At 39.7% G+C, this 17519-nt stretch overlaps 1 protein-coding gene across 1 annotated transcript in view; it reads right to left on the bottom strand.

The window, feature by feature from the left end:
- Positions 1-17519, bottom strand: part of DAAM2 (dishevelled associated activator of morphogenesis 2) — an 82827-nt gene that overhangs the window by 49873 nt on the left and 15435 nt on the right. Inside the window, exons 5-11 of the mRNA XM_027898894.1 lie at positions 9877-9987; positions 8676-8779; positions 6259-6325; positions 4667-4784; positions 3028-3166; positions 1530-1588; positions 928-1112 (exon numbers count right to left, since the gene is read on the bottom strand). Coding sequence (XP_027754695.1) covers positions 928-1112; positions 1530-1588; positions 3028-3166; positions 4667-4784; positions 6259-6325; positions 8676-8779; positions 9877-9987 — 783 coding nt within the window. The remainder of the gene's footprint in view (positions 1-927; positions 1113-1529; positions 1589-3027; positions 3167-4666; positions 4785-6258; positions 6326-8675; positions 8780-9876; positions 9988-17519) is intronic.

A 17519-nucleotide genomic window follows, 5' to 3' on the forward strand; every position in this document is an offset into this window, starting at 1 on the left:
TAAAAAAAAAAAAAAAAAAAAAAAAAAGAGAGAGAAAAAGAAAGCAGTTTAAAAGGCACAATAACTCCATGTTGCCAGCTGATGTGATTTTATTACAAGACTCAAAATATTTGATGTTTTCTTTAAAGCCTCCTGCACTCAAAGCCATGCAATAAAGGGAGGAATCTCAGCTTTCATTTAAGAGAAAGTTTCAAGCTCTTGAAGCTGTGGAGAAGAGCTTGAAAAAAGGAACCATAAATGGCTCAGAAAAACAGAAAGCTAGTAAAAGAAGCCAAAATGTATTATTTTCTCCTCATGTATGAAAAAGAGGAAAGTTCAGTCTTATGAACTTATGAACTTCTGGGTTTAAAAGCTAAGGGTTTTAAATACTGAATACCTGTCATTAGGCCCCACTAATGCAAAGTGGGAGAGGGGAGGAGGGAATGAATCTGCTTTCTGCAGTGTCTAACTTCTCAGGGCTGTGTTCTGGTGAGTTGTGGCTCAGGCATACTGCTGGGATAGAAGGAGCAGCAAGCAGGAGGGAACAACTGCAAATGTCACTTCTATAGAGCTTCAGGGCAGTAGAGATGCTCTTGCAGCATGATAGGAATCCTGTTTCTTCACTAAATACACTTTCATATTGGGGACGTTTCTCTCTATTCCACTGAAATAAAAGCCAGGGCCACCCCACTCAGCAGTAAAAATTATGGCTGGAGGAGGACACGTGCACCTCAGAAGCTCCTACAAGGAAGGTGGCTGAGGAGAAGGAATGGAGCAGCCCATGCATTAACCATTCTACACCACCAGCTCAAGGGATATTGGTCTTAGCTAAAAGCTAAGTATTCTCTATAGTGACCATGGAAGTGTTTCACTCACAATATGCTTTTGTTCATCATTTACTAGTTAGCAGGCTTTAAACAAGGGTGGGGAAGACTCCCAGTCTCATACCGAGAACTCATTAAGCTGAGCCACCAGGTCATTCATCTGGTCTCGGGTTTGGCGCAGCTCCAAGGATTCCTTCTGCAGCTTGTCCTTCATTTTGTTCAGTGTCTTCATCATTTCATCTTTCTCCTGGGTCTTTGTTTCACATTCCCGCTCCTTCTTCTCTAGCCTGCTCATCAGCTCGGCATGGTCTAGGGGGAACACACAAGTGGGACTGATGAAACAAAGCTCATGAACAGTCCCTGAAGAGATGCTGGCTATGATGAAATAAAGCTGACAAATCTGTCAGTTCAAATGGGGATGTATAACAAAAGCAGGAAAAAGAAAATAGAGTCTGACTGCCTTGACAATGACCTTCAGTGATCAAGACAGCAATGTCCACGTTTCAGTTAGACTGTACAATCAATTCACATGAGGACTAGGAGAACTTCCATCCTATGAAACACATAAACTGATCACCAAAAGACAAAATGTACATGAGGGAACAAAGCAGGATTTGTCTGCAAAAAGAAAAGTTGTGCCCAGCTCTGCTGCTCACTGCTCTGTGTATAAATTGGGATCAGTCTTGCCTCCTCTTTTTCCTACCCAAGCACAGAGGATGCACTCACCTTTCCGGAACTTCTCTGCCTGATCCCTCCACTGCTTGACTTCATTTTCGTTCACCAGCCTGCAAGATGAAATCAGATCATTTAAACTTGTTCTGAGCTACCCAAGCCAAAAGGCAAGTGGCCATTATGTGTGGGTATCAGCAAAAGGCAACCTGGCAAATGTACATGTTTACACAGGATCATGCCAGTGGTCAGTCTGGATCCAGATTTTGATCCTTAGCCAGCAGCTAACATAAATGTGATGGCTTGTTACTCCATGTCATTAAAATGGATAAAAGAATGCCTGGGGAAAAATCCCAGTACATTCCTGTCGCCAGGTAATACTCTGAAAGTGGCAAGTCTACTTATTTTTAAAGAGAGAAGCCATCACTAAAATAATCATAGCTGCTATGAGTCACAAATTACCCCAGCCTTAATATGAGAACACATTGCCATTGTTTTTTCTACTTTCTCTGGCTCTATTTTTTACTTTCTTCCAAGGAGGGAGGATGCTTATCTATTGGGTAATACATCAGTAACAAGGCAATTCTCATATTTCATACTGGCACAGCTATTTCCTATTACTGACAGAAAATATGCAGGGCATGCAGGGGATTGATTAGATATGCAGAATGAGGAGTAGCTATGAAAGTAGAACGGGAAGATCGGGCATGAGATCTACAATGAAGTCTGATATCCAAAGGCGCAGAAAGAAATCAGCACCAGTGTATTTTTCCATTATGAGAATACAGTTTTGATTTTCGCTCCTGCCTGTAACAAGAGGTATTTTTGTAAGATTTTTAGTACAGAGAATTTGGGTTCATATAGGGCTTATGTTCTATAAAGTGCTCTTTTCAATGGATAATTCAGAAGGGTAATGGGCCGTGAATTACCTGCAGAGGAAGTTGGATGGAATGAAGAGTCCAAAAGTTTGGCTAAAAAAGGACTGAGAACAGGGAAGTTGAGATGAGAGCCAGCTCATGTAGCTAGACTTCTCAAATGATGTATCCTATGGGAAAAAATAATGGTAGTGCCCTCAGCCAAGTCTGTGGGTGAGAGCAAGCAGACATTTTATGAAAAGGTAAGAGGTTTTGTGTGCTAGGTGGGGGCTGCTTTCCAGTATTTGCAATTTTTCTAAACTTTGTGTTCATTAGTGAGGAACGAGATCAAAATATAGATGATGATGTTATTTTATTGTTTTTAGTATCAAGGAAAACTTTCAAGAACATTTGGAATGAAAAAAGGCACATGAGGAAGCCTCATTATGGAATTGTATTTTTTATTGCTCTTCTAACCAGCTTAATATTTAATAGAAATTAGAAGTCAAAGGTAAGGACTCTGTTAGAAAATACTGCCAAGTTAAGATGTCACTAGAAGGAAACTATTTGGAAGGCCAATGAGAGCAATGAGAAGCTGTAAGTTAAAATAAAAAACTCCTCATGTATGATATTCTGCTTATTAAGAATCTGCATACTTATCATATACCTGCATAACAGAAATAAACAATAATGCAGCTTACATTTTAATGATATTTTTGACATTGAAGTTTTCCAATGGAGCTATATCTGGATCATCTCCTCGTTCATCCTGAAGAACAATTTGTTGGAGTATTCTGTCCAACAGCTGCCACTGCTGGAAGTTTCCTCCATTCCTCTTATCTGTATGGAAAAAGACCAATCCATGAGAACTTCCAATTCCATGCCAAAGTGCACAGAACTGCCAACAAACTGGTATTCTTTCCTTTCCACCTTCCATATCAATCCTGTATGTAATAAATAACGGAACACAAAAGCCTAACTCTGAACTGTCACGAGCAGATAATTTACAAGCACCTGGCATATTGTAACAGCACATGACAGGCATGGGCGACTTGGTGCCTGATTTGCACATTCAGGCTGTACAACCCTTTTGACAGATTAGCTCCACCTTGCACTTTAAATTTCTAGGAAAGTGATTTCTTTGTGATAGCCATTACTCAGTATTTTCTGGGGCTTGATGCTGGGTTGGGGTTTTTTTTGGTAACTAGGTAACATCATGATCAGGCACTGTCAAAAACAATCAGATGTTCTATCTGCATGCTTGGTTATCTACGGGTCAGCGAAACTCAAATGGCATAGAAAATTCATACAAATATGACCAAATAGCATAGAGATAAAGAACAGAAATTGAACTCAAGGGACTGATTCCATGGATATGAAAATAGAAGAGCCAGAGCAATACAGAGTTTACCTCAGCTTGCTAAGTTACATAACCCAGATCTTTAGATTCTTTAAAACTGCACCAATTTGCCACCAAAAAATCCAGTCAATACATAAATGTATTTTTTGTGCTGTCTTAAGGAATAATTATCAAAGAGACCACTGAGATGAAGAATTGTTTGAATTTTTTCACGGCAGTACTTTAATGAGAGCTTGAGAACATACCCCATTATTCTGAAAAACACACAACAGTACATCTCCCTCATGTTCTCTGCTCAGTTTGACTGCTCAAATACGGGTGAAAGTACCTCAGATAGCTAACAGGATCAGGGCAGGCAGTTCTTTAGTGATCTTGCTATGCATTTCCTCAGCTGCTACACTCTGGAAGCATAACTGAAATATTTTATCACAGTTTAACAAGAAGATTCCTATCACTTCTTTTGAAAAAAAACTGCCAATATTATTTTTCACTTTGAGTTCAGGAGCTCTCCACTGATGAATTGCCATGAGACAGCAGCCTGAAGACTTACTGTGGAATTTCCCAGTGACAGAACAGCTTTCAGTACCATATTGTTCATCAGAAAAATTCCTCAGTGCATTTTTTTTTTTTAGTATTCGAAATGCTATCTATTTCTGGGAATTCCCTGATCTAGAGCACAAGGACTCTTTTTTAAAACTTCTAATTTAAAATCATTGAAAGCTCTGTCAGTGACTAACTGGAATGTCTCAGCTACTTAATTTTATTTGCAAGTGCAGAGGGGTCAAGCTGCTGCCTTAAATATTGCGACAAAAATCTGCTGGATGCAGTCAGTGTAAGATACCAATTTCATCAGCCACAGCCAAGTTTTGAACAGAAGACAAGGGCAGTGTGTGCCCTGCTATCTGGGAACTTGTACCTACACCAAAGCTTCACCTAGTTCTCCAATACCCCTGGCTCTGGAAATCTGTAAATGTACTCACATGGCATCTGCAAACAGTGCTGGAGGATGGATAACAAATAGGGATAGGCGTCTGTGTGCTTCAATCTCTTCTTGATCAACTCAAACATCTGAGAGGCACTTTTTGTATCAATGTGGATCTGAAGTGAGAAGAGAGAAAAACCTTCCACAGTGAAAGCCTGATTAACTGGGTGTGGTGGTTTTAATCTAGGCCTTCCCTGGTTACCAGTTTGTAACCAAGGAAGGGGCAGTGTTCCCAGTATTCCATACGATTTTTACATAAATCGTGGTATAAATAAGAGGGGAGAAGCAGCCTTCGTTCTTCTTCTCTTCCGCCGGAGTTCGGGAACAGTGGGTCCCTGCGTTGGTCTCGCTTATCTAAGGCTGAGGCCTGCAGCATCCACTGACCTGCCACGTGGAAGCTTGGAAAGTACTGGCCATGTCTGCCAAGCCTACTTTCTAAGGGACATGGTGAGATTTATTTTACTAGTTATTTTACTAGTTCTCGGGTTTGATTGCGCATATCTATTCGGTGTCCCTTTTTATTTCCTTTTATCCCTTTTTTCCCCTTTCCCTATCCCTTCGGGGGTGTTTGGATTCCCTTTTGCTGGGTACATAGCATCTTAACTGTAATATACATAAAATATATATTTTTTATATAACTAACTTGGTTTTCAGGTTCTTCAGTTTGCATAGTTTTTTTCCTATACCCTGGGGGAAGTAGAAAGGGGGGAAGAGAGGGGCTGCTACTGGGGGGTTGGGCATTTGGCAGGGAGCCAAATCCAAACCATCACACTGTGAAAGATCCAATCAACACAAAGACATGCAAAGTCTCCTGCCATGTCCAGCTGCAGGTTCCAGTGAGGAGCGTACACATGGGTCTTGGAGACCACCATTGTCACCCCTACTCCGATATGGAAAATGTCCCCAAAGTAAAGGGCTAGAAAGGTAGGAGGCATGCAAAGCCACCAAGAGCTGCTCTGGAGCAAGCGAAACATTTGGGTCCTAAAAGTGCTGGTACAAACAGCAGAAGCTAATCAAGAAAGGGATAGTTTTTCTCTATCAGTGTGCAGCAAGAGCTGTTCATGAACAAAGAGGAGACTATAACTATCCTGGACCCTACAACTTCTTACTGATGCTAGAGGTTGTGGAAATTGTCCTTGTTTTATGCTCATCTTTAAATCTGCCCATTATAAAATACCACACCTCTCCACAGGCCCTTAGGTGACAGTCTTAAGTAGAGCTTCCTGTAATCTTGGGAAAAGATCCCAACCTTCACCCATACCCCTGTAAAGGGGATGTCTGAAACTAGAATGCAGCTGGATCATCAGGACTGAGAATCTGAGTGCAGGCTTGAGAACCTTCAGCCAAATAGAAGAAAGAAGTTTTTATCAAAGTTACTTGGCAGAAGTCCTGTGTGTGATCACTGTTTTCATTGTTCACACATCAAAAACCTCCTCCTTGCTAACTCAGAGTGAAAACAACAGCATCAGCCACTCTCAGCAACAAAGTAAAACATTATTTTCAGGGAGCACAAAGGGAAGTTGCATCAAACATCCAAACTGGATGTAAGCTCAGCTTTGTCGATTTCAGGTACTCCAAAGAAAAGCTTACCAGGTCAAACCGCTTGGCAAGTTCCAGGTCGTCTTCATTTCTGACCATCTCAAAGAAATCTAAATGTCTAAGAGAAAACAGAAAAACTAAACAAAATTTGCCAATGTTAATTGCATAATTCAGTCTTAAACTGCATCACCACTGAAGCAGCAAGACCTCATTTTCAGCCAGAACACTTGGACATTGGCAAGCCTTTCGTACATGAAGTGCTTTCATAGGTAAGGCAGGGGGATCAGTGACAGGCCGAAAGAAACAGCTGGCACAGGTATATGTGCTCTGTAACTCCCATGCTAACTCACTGTATTGAGGTAAGGTGCTAAAAAAGAACATAAGATAGGAAAGGGATATTCTATTTGTGATAAATGCAATGCCTGCAGTGAAAATACATAAAAAGTCCACACCATACTTGTTAAACGGATGTTAGACTGTTAACAAGTTGTTTCTTTGAAACAGTGAAGCAGAGATGCATTCAGTGGACCAGTAGAGCTCATAACTGTCTCTATATATGCCTATTGATAAGTACAGCAGCATGCCTGTGGTTGGATCTGGGGGGCCTGGTGAGTGACAGATTTGACCATCTGGACTTCTCTTACACAGAGAGCAGTGCACAGTAGATCACAGAATCATAGAATCAACCGGGTTGGAAAAGACTTCCGAGATCATCAAGTCCAGCCCTTGATCCAACATCACAGTGGTTACTAAATCATGGCACTCAGTGCCACATCCAGTCTCATCTTGAAAACCTCCAGGAATGGTAAATCCACCACTTCCCTGGACAGTCCATTTCAATGCCTGATTACTCTCTCTGTAAAAAATGTCTTCCTAATATTCAACCTAAACCTCCCCTTGCACAGCTTAAGACCATGTCCTCTCATTCTAAATGATGTCCTAAATGTCCTATATGATGTGGAGAAAGGCTGTGGCACATTCCCCTGTACAGATCTGTTAAATAGTCTAGGTAATCCAGGCATCTGAGATCTTCCCAAACTTTTGCTATCATTCTCATGGCTAACTTTTAGATTTAAAAGTGCCCCCAAGCCCTTCCTAAACACTCCTGGTTAACTGCCCAAAGGAACACAGATGATCTATGGGACAGATTCTCTTCTTGCTTATAAAGTTTTAGACCAAAAGTAACATTCCTGGGTCCAGCTCTGCAGCAAACTCTAGACATATGACTGTATGCACTCTTTCCCAGTGACATTAATACCCATGCATACACCTCCACCCGCTCAAAGGTGTGAGGCCAGTGTGTGTATGACAGCAGCTGGTGATAACTGTGTTTATGCAGAGTCTCAGGCACATTACATACGCCCCCAGGGATAGCTCTATCACCCTACAGCAGCTTCTGACTGGATGTCTGAGAAAATGGTGCCTTGTAAGCTGCAGGCATAGGCCTGATCCATAGGTTTTTCACCACGTGCTTTGGCAAACTTGACACTTCTATCTAGGAAATCTCAGATATCAGATACCTACAAACCAGCACTGCTCTGTAGGAAGGGGATGCTAAGGGATAGCAGCATATCAGCAGGTCAGTGCCTCTGCACAAGTGCCAAGCTTAATGTGGTAACAGGAGAAGAGACTCTCACAGCTGCCTACTTTCACACTTTAAAATGCTTCACTGTGTTAGGCAAATGGATTTTACGAGTCTCCTCATTGGTTCATCAGTCTTTTAGCTTCTTGAAGTGTCCTGGTCAAATTGTTCTGATCATTTACTTCAAGTCTTTTTCAGCATGGGGCATTGCAAAGGTTATTTTAAGGTCACTATCAGCTTCAACTACTGTGGCAAAAATAACGAATTGCTTGTGGAGAAAGCATTTATTACCTGTATAACTTTTAACGCAATAATTTGAAGGTGCCATTCAGTGTTACATTTTGTGCAGTAGCAGGGCTGTTTGAAAATACTTCTCATTCTTCTCTCATGCCCCATAAGCATCTCTACCCCATCACAGGTGCCTCTTCTCATAGTTGTGCCCGTGCCACTTTTTGGGAGGTTGTGATACAGGATAGATAACAAAAAAAGACTGGAAAAAAACCTTGGAAACTCAGAACCTACACTTAGACCACACATACTCAGTCTCAATGAAGTCAATGAACTACTGGCTTCCCTCACTCCTACCAGGACAGGCTTTTGTTCCAGTTTTGCTACAAGAGAAAAGAGTTAGAACATTTTTTTATATTTTCCATTTTGACTGACATCCCCAGAAGAAAAGCAGTAGAGAAACTCCTTGCCACAGCCTCAGCTAACTTAGCATGTATGTTCTCAACTTCATAATTGATAATTATAAGGATAAATCTAATTTATTTTTTTTAAAGGGAGTCAGTTTCAGGAAGGCACAGAGACAGTTGTCTCAAATAAAGAAGAGTTTCCAAGAACTCCTTCGGTTCATCAATAGCTGTATTCAGAAAATATATTTTACCTGTCCAGTGTGGCATTCTCGTGTCCTCTTAGCTTGTCAATGACAGGTTGAATTCCCAGCATTAGAAACTCATATCGTAGGTGTAGTCGGAACTCCAAATTGTCCTTAAAATGTGGGGGAAAACCAAGTTATTTGGTTTCAAAAGCTGTCAGTCACATTTTTAAAATTTTATTTAAAACCTCAGTTCCTCCATTTTTAGTATCCTCTATCCTGACACCAAATTCACAGGATGATTAATTCCAGTAAATTAGGTAAAAGAGAAATCAATGCTTTTGCCTCTGTTTCACTTAAACTACAGCCCTCATTTACCTACTATGAGTTCTGTATATGCAGCCGTAAAGGCAGCACACTCCATGTTGCTCCATAAAAAACAGAAGTTATTAATGTTTTTCCTGATAGTCCATTAGAGGTTCATCTCCCACTTACAGATGACCATTACTGCAGTCTTCCTCCTAGTTTTTATGTTTACCTGTCATAAAACCACTGTATACCCTGACAAACTTTCTGACATCTATTCAGTGGGATGTTACAGGACTGCCAGAGATAAAGACAAATACACTGTCAGACAGCTCTCATGAGCTTGTTGTCTGTTGTGGTTTAATAAAAAAAACAAAAATACACAAAACAAAACCCAATGTAACAAAAGTAACACTTTTAATGAAATAAATCAGTTTTAACTATCCTCCAGACTCAAAAGGAAGTCTTGCTAATGAAAGAAAAACAATTGGTTTTTTTTTTTTGGAAATGTCTCCATTTGATATTTTTGAATTAAAATGGTTTGAGTTTGTCTTTGAGTCAAAACAACTTAACATTTCAAAACATTTATGAAGGTAGACCAAAATGTTTTCTAAAAGGCTGAAATAAGGAAGTAAATGTTTTGCACTTCTTAAAAAAAGACCAAAAAAAACCAAAACAAAAACAAACAAACAAAACAACAAAAAAAAGTAGCAAAAAAAAGAAACAACCCAAAGTAATCACTTCAGTGTAAGCAGTCTATGTAGCAGTCTACATTATATTGAAGAAGCTGGGAATGAAATAATATGGAAGACATTGTAAGACCGATCTTCACAATTCAGCATTATTTTCCACAAACTATATCCACTCACTATGACAAGACTTGTGACTTAATCTACTAACCATTCCCAAGGTTAATTAATTCAAGCATAACATTTTAGAAGGAATATCCAGGACAGTGACTCACCTCACCAGCACCTGCATTCAGAACAGCATTGATGAAGGACATGATGGCTGTTTTGAGGTTTACTTCATCACGGTATCGCCCCATGCTTCGGTCTAGCTCATTTAACAATGACTGAAACAGAAAAGCAAGACGAGTTAGAGGACATAATCTAATTTCTTGCACCGCTGTGCATACTGTTGAAAGGATACGCACTTAGTCGTCTTTCAATTTGCTATGTGTTTGCTTAAAGAAATATTTATTTTTTCAGACAATGTTGTTAGAAATTCTGGGCATTCAAAATAAACAAATGAAGAATAGCGATTGGAATAAAATGCTCACCTGACCCAAATAAAGGAAAAGTTGGGTTTTTTTCTTAAAACAACCTATTATTTGAGAAAAAACAGATGCCCTTTACAGTTCTTGCCAACATGATCTAAGAAAGCAGCAGAATGATGACCTTCCTCATCCGTTAACTCTGTATGGTGAATATCACAGATTTATAGAATCATAGAATGTTTTAGGTTGGAAAGAACCTTAAAGATCATCTAGTTAAACCCCCCTGCCATGAGCAGGGAATCTTCAACTAGACCAGGTTGCTCAGAGCCCCATCCAACTTGCCTATTAAGACTTCCAGGAATGGGGCATCCAAAACTTCTCTGGGCAACCACCTCTGGTGCCTTACCACTCTCTCAGCACAGATTTTTTTTCCTAATATCTAATCTAAACCAGTTTAAATCCATTCTCCCTTGTCATGTCAATACATGATCTTGTAAAGTCCCTCTCCATCTTCCCTGTAGGCTCCCTTGAGGTACAGGAAGGCCACTATATGACAGGGAGTTTATACACACAGAAAAACAGTAACAGATTCACACATTGTTTTTACTCACATCACTCAAGTAATTTTCATTATTTTCTTGGATCTCAGCAGGATAGATTGTACTTATGTATACAGGGGAAGATAACTTTAAAAGGAAGCTGTCTTTTGAGAAATATAACCTATACCCAAACCTTGAAAGATTTCTCCTTGTTCTTCAATGACAACCATTTAACATGAAACAGACAATTATTACCTTTTGGTAAGCTCCTTTTGGGGATTTCCAAATAACAGGAATACCCTCAGTGCACACAGCTCCAAAGCTCAAAGGTGAGTTACACATCCCCACTGGAAACACAGTTAAGCTCCAGTTTCCTTGTTACAGACTTACAGAATGGTTTTGGTTGAAAACAACCTTTAAAGTCCATGTTGTCCAATCCTCCTGCCATGGGCAGGGTCATCTTTCCACTAGACCAGGTTGCTCAAAGCCCCATCCAGCCTGGCCTTGAATTCTTCCAGGAATGAGACATCTATCACCTCTCGGGGCAACATGTTCCAGTGTTTCACCGCCCTCATCATAAAAAACCCTCTTCCTTTTATCAAATCTAAATGTAACCTCTAATAGTTTAAACCCATTAGCCGTTCTCATCACTACAGGCCCTGGTAAAAAGTCTTTCTCTGTCTTTCTTATAAGCTCCCTTTATATATTGAAAGGCTACTGTAAGTTGTCTTAATAAGATGGGTATTTAGCATTTAGGGGGAATGTAGCACAGGAATGCTTTTGGCGTTTAATTTCTACATACATATAGATATTTCACTATAATCTTGTGAAAATCAGGAGGCAAAAGAGAAAAAGACTAGACAAATAGCATCAGTAGCCTTTGTCTTATTTAGGATTAATTCCACTTGAATATTTACCAAAAGAGGCTATATGCAGAAACTGATTAGCCATGAAAGCAACTCTACTTTTAGCTTTCTGCTGATCACCATTAATCTTCTCTCCAGGATCTTCTTTGATCAGTGCATAATTCCAAGGATGATTTTCCTTACTGGAAGAGTAACAAATTCCACTTGAGATCTGGCAGTTCAACTGTATGAGACTCACTCCAGCATTAATAATAAATGCCTCACTCTCATATATTTGCTTTGCTGTTGCACTAAAAAAAGAGAGACTTCTTTTTACTCTTCCCAAGAAGTTTTGACCATAAAGGGATAATGAAGACAAAAACAACTTTTTAGTGTTCGGTTCAGCAGACCACCTAAATAATAGTTTGAAGCTATGATGCTGTGTAAGGAAGTTCATTTTCCTTCAGTCAATCTTTTGTCACTGGCTACTGATAGTGTTAATTCATAGCAAAATCTTTCCTCTGCTAGTCATCAGTTTCATAGATCTATCTTGTCGGAGATATATCTCAAGAAACAAGAGGAATATCCTGTGCACTCTTCAGGGGAAAGAACAACCTCCTGGCTTCGCACTTGGCTTTGTGTAAAAATATCTTGACTTATCATACACTGCTACTGAAAGCTGTTTTTACATCTGAGCATAGTATGCTCACTATCAAAAAAGCTTGATTTCATAAACTCCTTTTTCTCACTACTTCTGAATTTCCCAGCTGGAATTTGCAAATATCCCTAATCCTGGCATTTGAACTTTGGTCACATCCAACTTCCCAACAGCTGTGCTATGACCAAATAATATTTTGTTAGAAATGGGAATGAGTCTTATATAAAAATACATGACATGACCTACTGAGGCAGACTGGCAGTCTGTTCAATCCAGCACCCTATCTTTAACAGTGACAATAGTAGACTATTAAAAAGTCTTTAAATTCACCAAAACCAACTATCCAACTTGGCAAATAAGCAGAGGTGAAATAAATGAGATAATTTAGTTCTGTTACTGTCAGATTTGAAACTGAAATCTGATGCACATGTGTCTTCTTGGAACAATTTAAGCTGTCATCACTACAGAAGCATCAAAACCAGGGATGGTTTCACTGGTTTTCTTCAGAGGCTTTATTCCTATCATGTTTTCTCATCGACTTTTAGGAATATGCTAGAACCTATGCAATAGCATATCAGATACAGCAGCCAGACAGGTTGAAGGATGTTCACAAAAGTTTTCTATCCTGCATTTTAGAATGCTGAACTAGGAGCAGAATGCAGTGAGGGCCAAGCCAAATTCAGGGCAAGGGCAAACAAAACCCTGTGTTGCACGAAGCTAATTGAAAAGTAGCACATCTTCGTGCAATTGTTCAGCTTGAGAAGGAAACACTGTAAGTTCACACAATTCCTAAACATCAGAGCCTACACCCGCATACCATGGCCAAACTCCAAAATCTCCAGTCCTTTGCAAATGGCTGAGGTTCAAGTCTTCACTTGCAAATTTCCTGTAAAAAAGATTTCACCACACCTCTTGGCAGCCAGTTCTGTGGCCCAATTGATCTTATGGTTATAAAGGTTTTTCCTACTATTTTAGCAAAACTTTCCTCACTTAATCCCATTATTCTTCATCACTGACATCCAGTAGGGTTTCATTCAGTCTGCAGGAAACCTCAAAAGGCTTTGGTTGAGCCCTAAAGGGAAGAAGCAAATTAAGGGGGAATACTGGATTTTAATTTGTTCCTTTTTAGCTCCTCTACTACGATGCCAAATTGATCAGATTTCTCCCTAGAAATTATGGTCTGTACTGACAGTGTTTAACACAAACCAGGCAAGGGGGCTCTGGAAGGCATGCTCCTAATCTCCACCTTTTCAACTGACAATATCAAGCTTCCTTTTTTCCTTTGCCTCAAGCTTCAAAATTACAAGCAGCATTAAAGAGAGAAACAAGAGTGTTCTGCCCAAAGCAGCCCAGTTAACATTTCCACCTGAAAGTGAAATCAGCTCCTTTCAGGTAGTATCTAACACCTAGGTTCTCTCAGGACTAAAAGGAAAATTCTTTCTCTCCATAGGGACCCACAACAGGATGAGTATTTTAACAGCAAGCTAGGCTGGAAGAGCACTGGAACATCCTGATAAATTGTTCTGGGTCAATAGAGCATTATGACTTGTTAGTTTGACTCAAAATATAGCATGTTAAAAGGTATTACATATTACAATGTCATAACACAAAGCATTGACTCCACAGGAAAAATTAGGGGAAGCAGTGAGCCTAATAATGATCAGAAATGCAATGGCTTAGGGAAGAGTAAGACTGTGCCCCTTTTACAAGGGAAACCAGTCATAAACAGGATAATGAGACATGAAAGACTTTGAAACCAGAGACTCTTCTTTCTCAGTTTTCATAGCATTTTATAAACCTGCATCTTCACAAGAAAAACACCCAAAAATTCAAGCAAAAGTAATGTCTTCATGGTCACACAATGAGCCAGTGACAGAATTACACTAGTACCGATACGTACATTACATGGAAAAAAATCCCATCAAGGACACCAAAGACTCATCTTCCTAATTCCACATTTCTGCTTTGAGGGTTTATTGTCTGTTTTCTTTCATCTCTCTTCTTTAAGGGGCAGAGTGGGATTTTTAAGCAAAGAAGTCTATTTCAAACAACTGGATGAAGACAGAGCTTTTCCAGATTGCTTCAGGAAGGAGTTTGAAGGCATGTGGTATTTGAGTAAAGATAGAATGCTACTCTGAAGAGGATAATTTTCAAAGAATATCTTAAGAGGAACTGCAGACTGCGTGTTGGACATTAAAGGGAGAATTATTCCAGGTAGAAGGACATTACAAAAGAAGGCTCAATGTTGAAAGCAATCAAAGGGATAAGCTCAGGCAAGAAGATGCAGCAAATGTGAGACAATAGGAATAATGACTATGTAAACTGAGACACAAACGTAAAGCGTAGAATCTTGTTGCAAGTGTCAAGACAAAGATGATCCTGATAGACCTATAAACACACTGAACATCGAAAACTCAAGGTGAAGTTACAGTATTAAAAGGCATTTGAGTAAAGACTGTTAAGGAAATACTACTTCATATTCACAGAAATTCTATCTATATTTTCCATGAGCTTCAACTAAAAAAAAAAAAACAAACTCATCAAGAAGCAAAGACATCCTTTCCAAACTATTCTAGTTTGATTCGTGGTCTTCACTTTGTGAAGTAATTTGATTAAATTTGATGCAATTTGGTTAAATTAATTGGATTGCAAGTTATAATGCTTAGGGATCTCACTGTAACTTGAATGTTGGCTTTAGATATACTAGTATAAAACTGTATGTTTCTCATTCAAATAATCGTAGTTATTGCAGGACAGAGCCAATGTAAGTTTAGTTAGAACCGTATCTTAAGTCACAGCTTTCCTTCTCCACTAATTTACCCGTTGCTAAGTCCTCTGACAATTTTTGGCTAGTTGTGCTTAGAAAGCTGACCAGCAAGAATCTCTTGTGTTGGGGATTGGATGGCACCTGATGAATCGCCTATAGAAACATCTTACCAGGAGTGGAAAGCCAGATGCATTGGAGGGACAAGCCTAGAGAGTGTTCGGGTGATGGAAATCTCCACTTGAGACTTTTACACCATACTATAATGTTTGTGAGGCAAATCTACATGTAGGTTTGTCCTCCATTTTCAGTACCTTCTTCAAGGACTTTTCTGCCTTCAGGCAGCAACATTAACCCCATTGGTTGAGATACCATGAGGTACCAACCAATCATCCTGTTTGGCGGGCTTTTGCCTTTGGCCACTCCCTTGTTACCGCCCAGTTCATCCCCTTCATGTTTATTCATTCCCTTTTACCCAATGTATGTGTGAGGATTTGCATGCTCCTCCTAGTCTCCACCCTTATTCCAGAACCTCCCCTATTAAGCCCTATAAAAACCCTCCATCTTCTCAATAAAGTTGATTCAGCTTGGTTACCCTCCAGAGCATCACCTCTTGCCTCTCTTTTGAGTTGTGTGAGCGTGTGAGCGTGTGCACTTTGACTAGCTGATAACCATTTTCCATCTCACTAGAGAGTAACGAACCCTGGAGCTGGATCGCTCTTTTCCCTTGACACATACAACCGTGTCACTCTTGTATTCAACAAAACATGTCATGTTTTATGTTACCATGTTAAATACATGATCTCTATGCTACACTAGTCTCTCTCTAAACAAAAGTATTAGAAAATGCAAAGAAGAACTCATCCCTTCTGCCAAATCATTTTGAGGTTTAGGTGGGGCTTTTGTTTGTCTGTTTGTTTGTTTAAGAAAGAAATAAGAATATCCCTTTATTTTTCTTTTTTTTTCCCCAAATGGAAAAGTATTTTGACAAGAGTGAGTGTTTATGCAAAGTACTTTTTATGAATGTAAGAGTTGGTAACCACCTGCAAATCATTCAACCAGATTCCTCAAAAGCTCAGCTGTACAAGACCTGTGCTACCACACTTCACCCAGCAATGACTTATATCTCAGTTATTTGATGACTTTTAAACCAGTATAAAAAAAAAAGAAAGACAGAAAACACCTAAATAAGAGACACTGAGTAGACTCAGCATCTATCTCCCATACGTGCTTATTAAGCAGAGTCAATTGGTCAAGTAAGGGCAGGTTAACCCAGGACTGCTAGTGCTTTCAGGGCTCTGAGTTACCACTGGTTTTTGGCAAGCATCTGAAGTTATCCCCACGTCTCCCAGGTCTATGACAACAATGTCACATTAATTCAGGAAGGATTCTTTGCTTCAGCGAATTACTAGAGAACAAGCTGGTTTTAAAGCTTTTCCTTCTCTCTTCCATAGGCAGTCCACAATAAATTGCACATCATAACTCATGTACATGGCTTACTTTTCTGCATATGCATCCTGATCCTCTACTAAAGAATGATGACATATCCTTATGACTGTAGCTGCAAATCTCATAATCTTCCAAGTTTTACTGTAATTACTATTTTCCCCATTGAAATAGCCTCAAGAGCTTTCCACTGAGACCGAAAGGCCCCCACTTCTGGAGTCATACATCATACATGTCATACCTGAGTACTGAAGACATGCATCAAGTTTGAATAGACAAGAAATGCAAATGGGGCAGCACCTGAGGTATGGATCTGCCAGTGCCAAATAAAGGTTAACAACAAACCAAGATCTCCTGCATCCCTGTCTCAGATCTGAGTCACAGTCAGTGAGTCCCACAGTCCCTTTAGTTCTAACACAAACATTAGCAGCTGCTGTCCACCAGCACAGACTGTTTCCCCATTCTCTTTTACACTAAGAAGCTCATTGTAGCCTAAAATCCACTGATGCATTAGCTGAGGAGGAGGTAGGAGATAATGACTGTCAGGCATCAGGATCCGGGGCCTGTTGGCTCAACACCACTCTAATCATTTCACCTAAGAAAGACTAATAAATGGGTGAGGTTTTCCCAAAGTTTAGAAGCCACAGCTTCACACAGAGCAACAGATTCTGTACCATCTTTTTCTAAAGGTGATCAGTTCACTAGATAGAGGGAAATTATAATAGCAGTCAGTAGTATCCACAGTAAAATTTGTCAGTGATCTACTGATCTACTTCAAAGTCTCTGAGACTGAGTTTCCCTTCTATGATCTGAATAGGAGTTATTTGAGACAACAATTGCTAAGTCACAACAATTCACAAGTTGATTGCTAAGTGGCAAGTGAACTGCCTCCACTATACATTACTTTAGTCAGTGTCTCCATTACTTAATCCATAACTCTTTTAGTACTAAATTAAGGATTTAAAATCAGGACAGAGGCTCCTGAAATTCTGCAGCTTCAGCTTCTAGGGCAGAACAAATCATTACCACCCCAGAAATGCCACCAAGTTAGAGTATGAGTAGATTAGCAGCTTTCACTTAACACAGCAAACTCCTATTTTCAGGTAAAATATAGGAGATTTTAAGTTAGCAATAAT

Source organism: Empidonax traillii, unplaced genomic scaffold (assembly GCF_003031625.1).
Source record: "Empidonax traillii isolate 1590-97213 ecotype Southwest subspecies unplaced genomic scaffold, ASM303162v1 scaffold628:size373707, whole genome shotgun sequence".
Classification (NCBI taxonomy): Eukaryota; Metazoa; Chordata; class Aves; order Passeriformes; family Tyrannidae; genus Empidonax; species Empidonax traillii.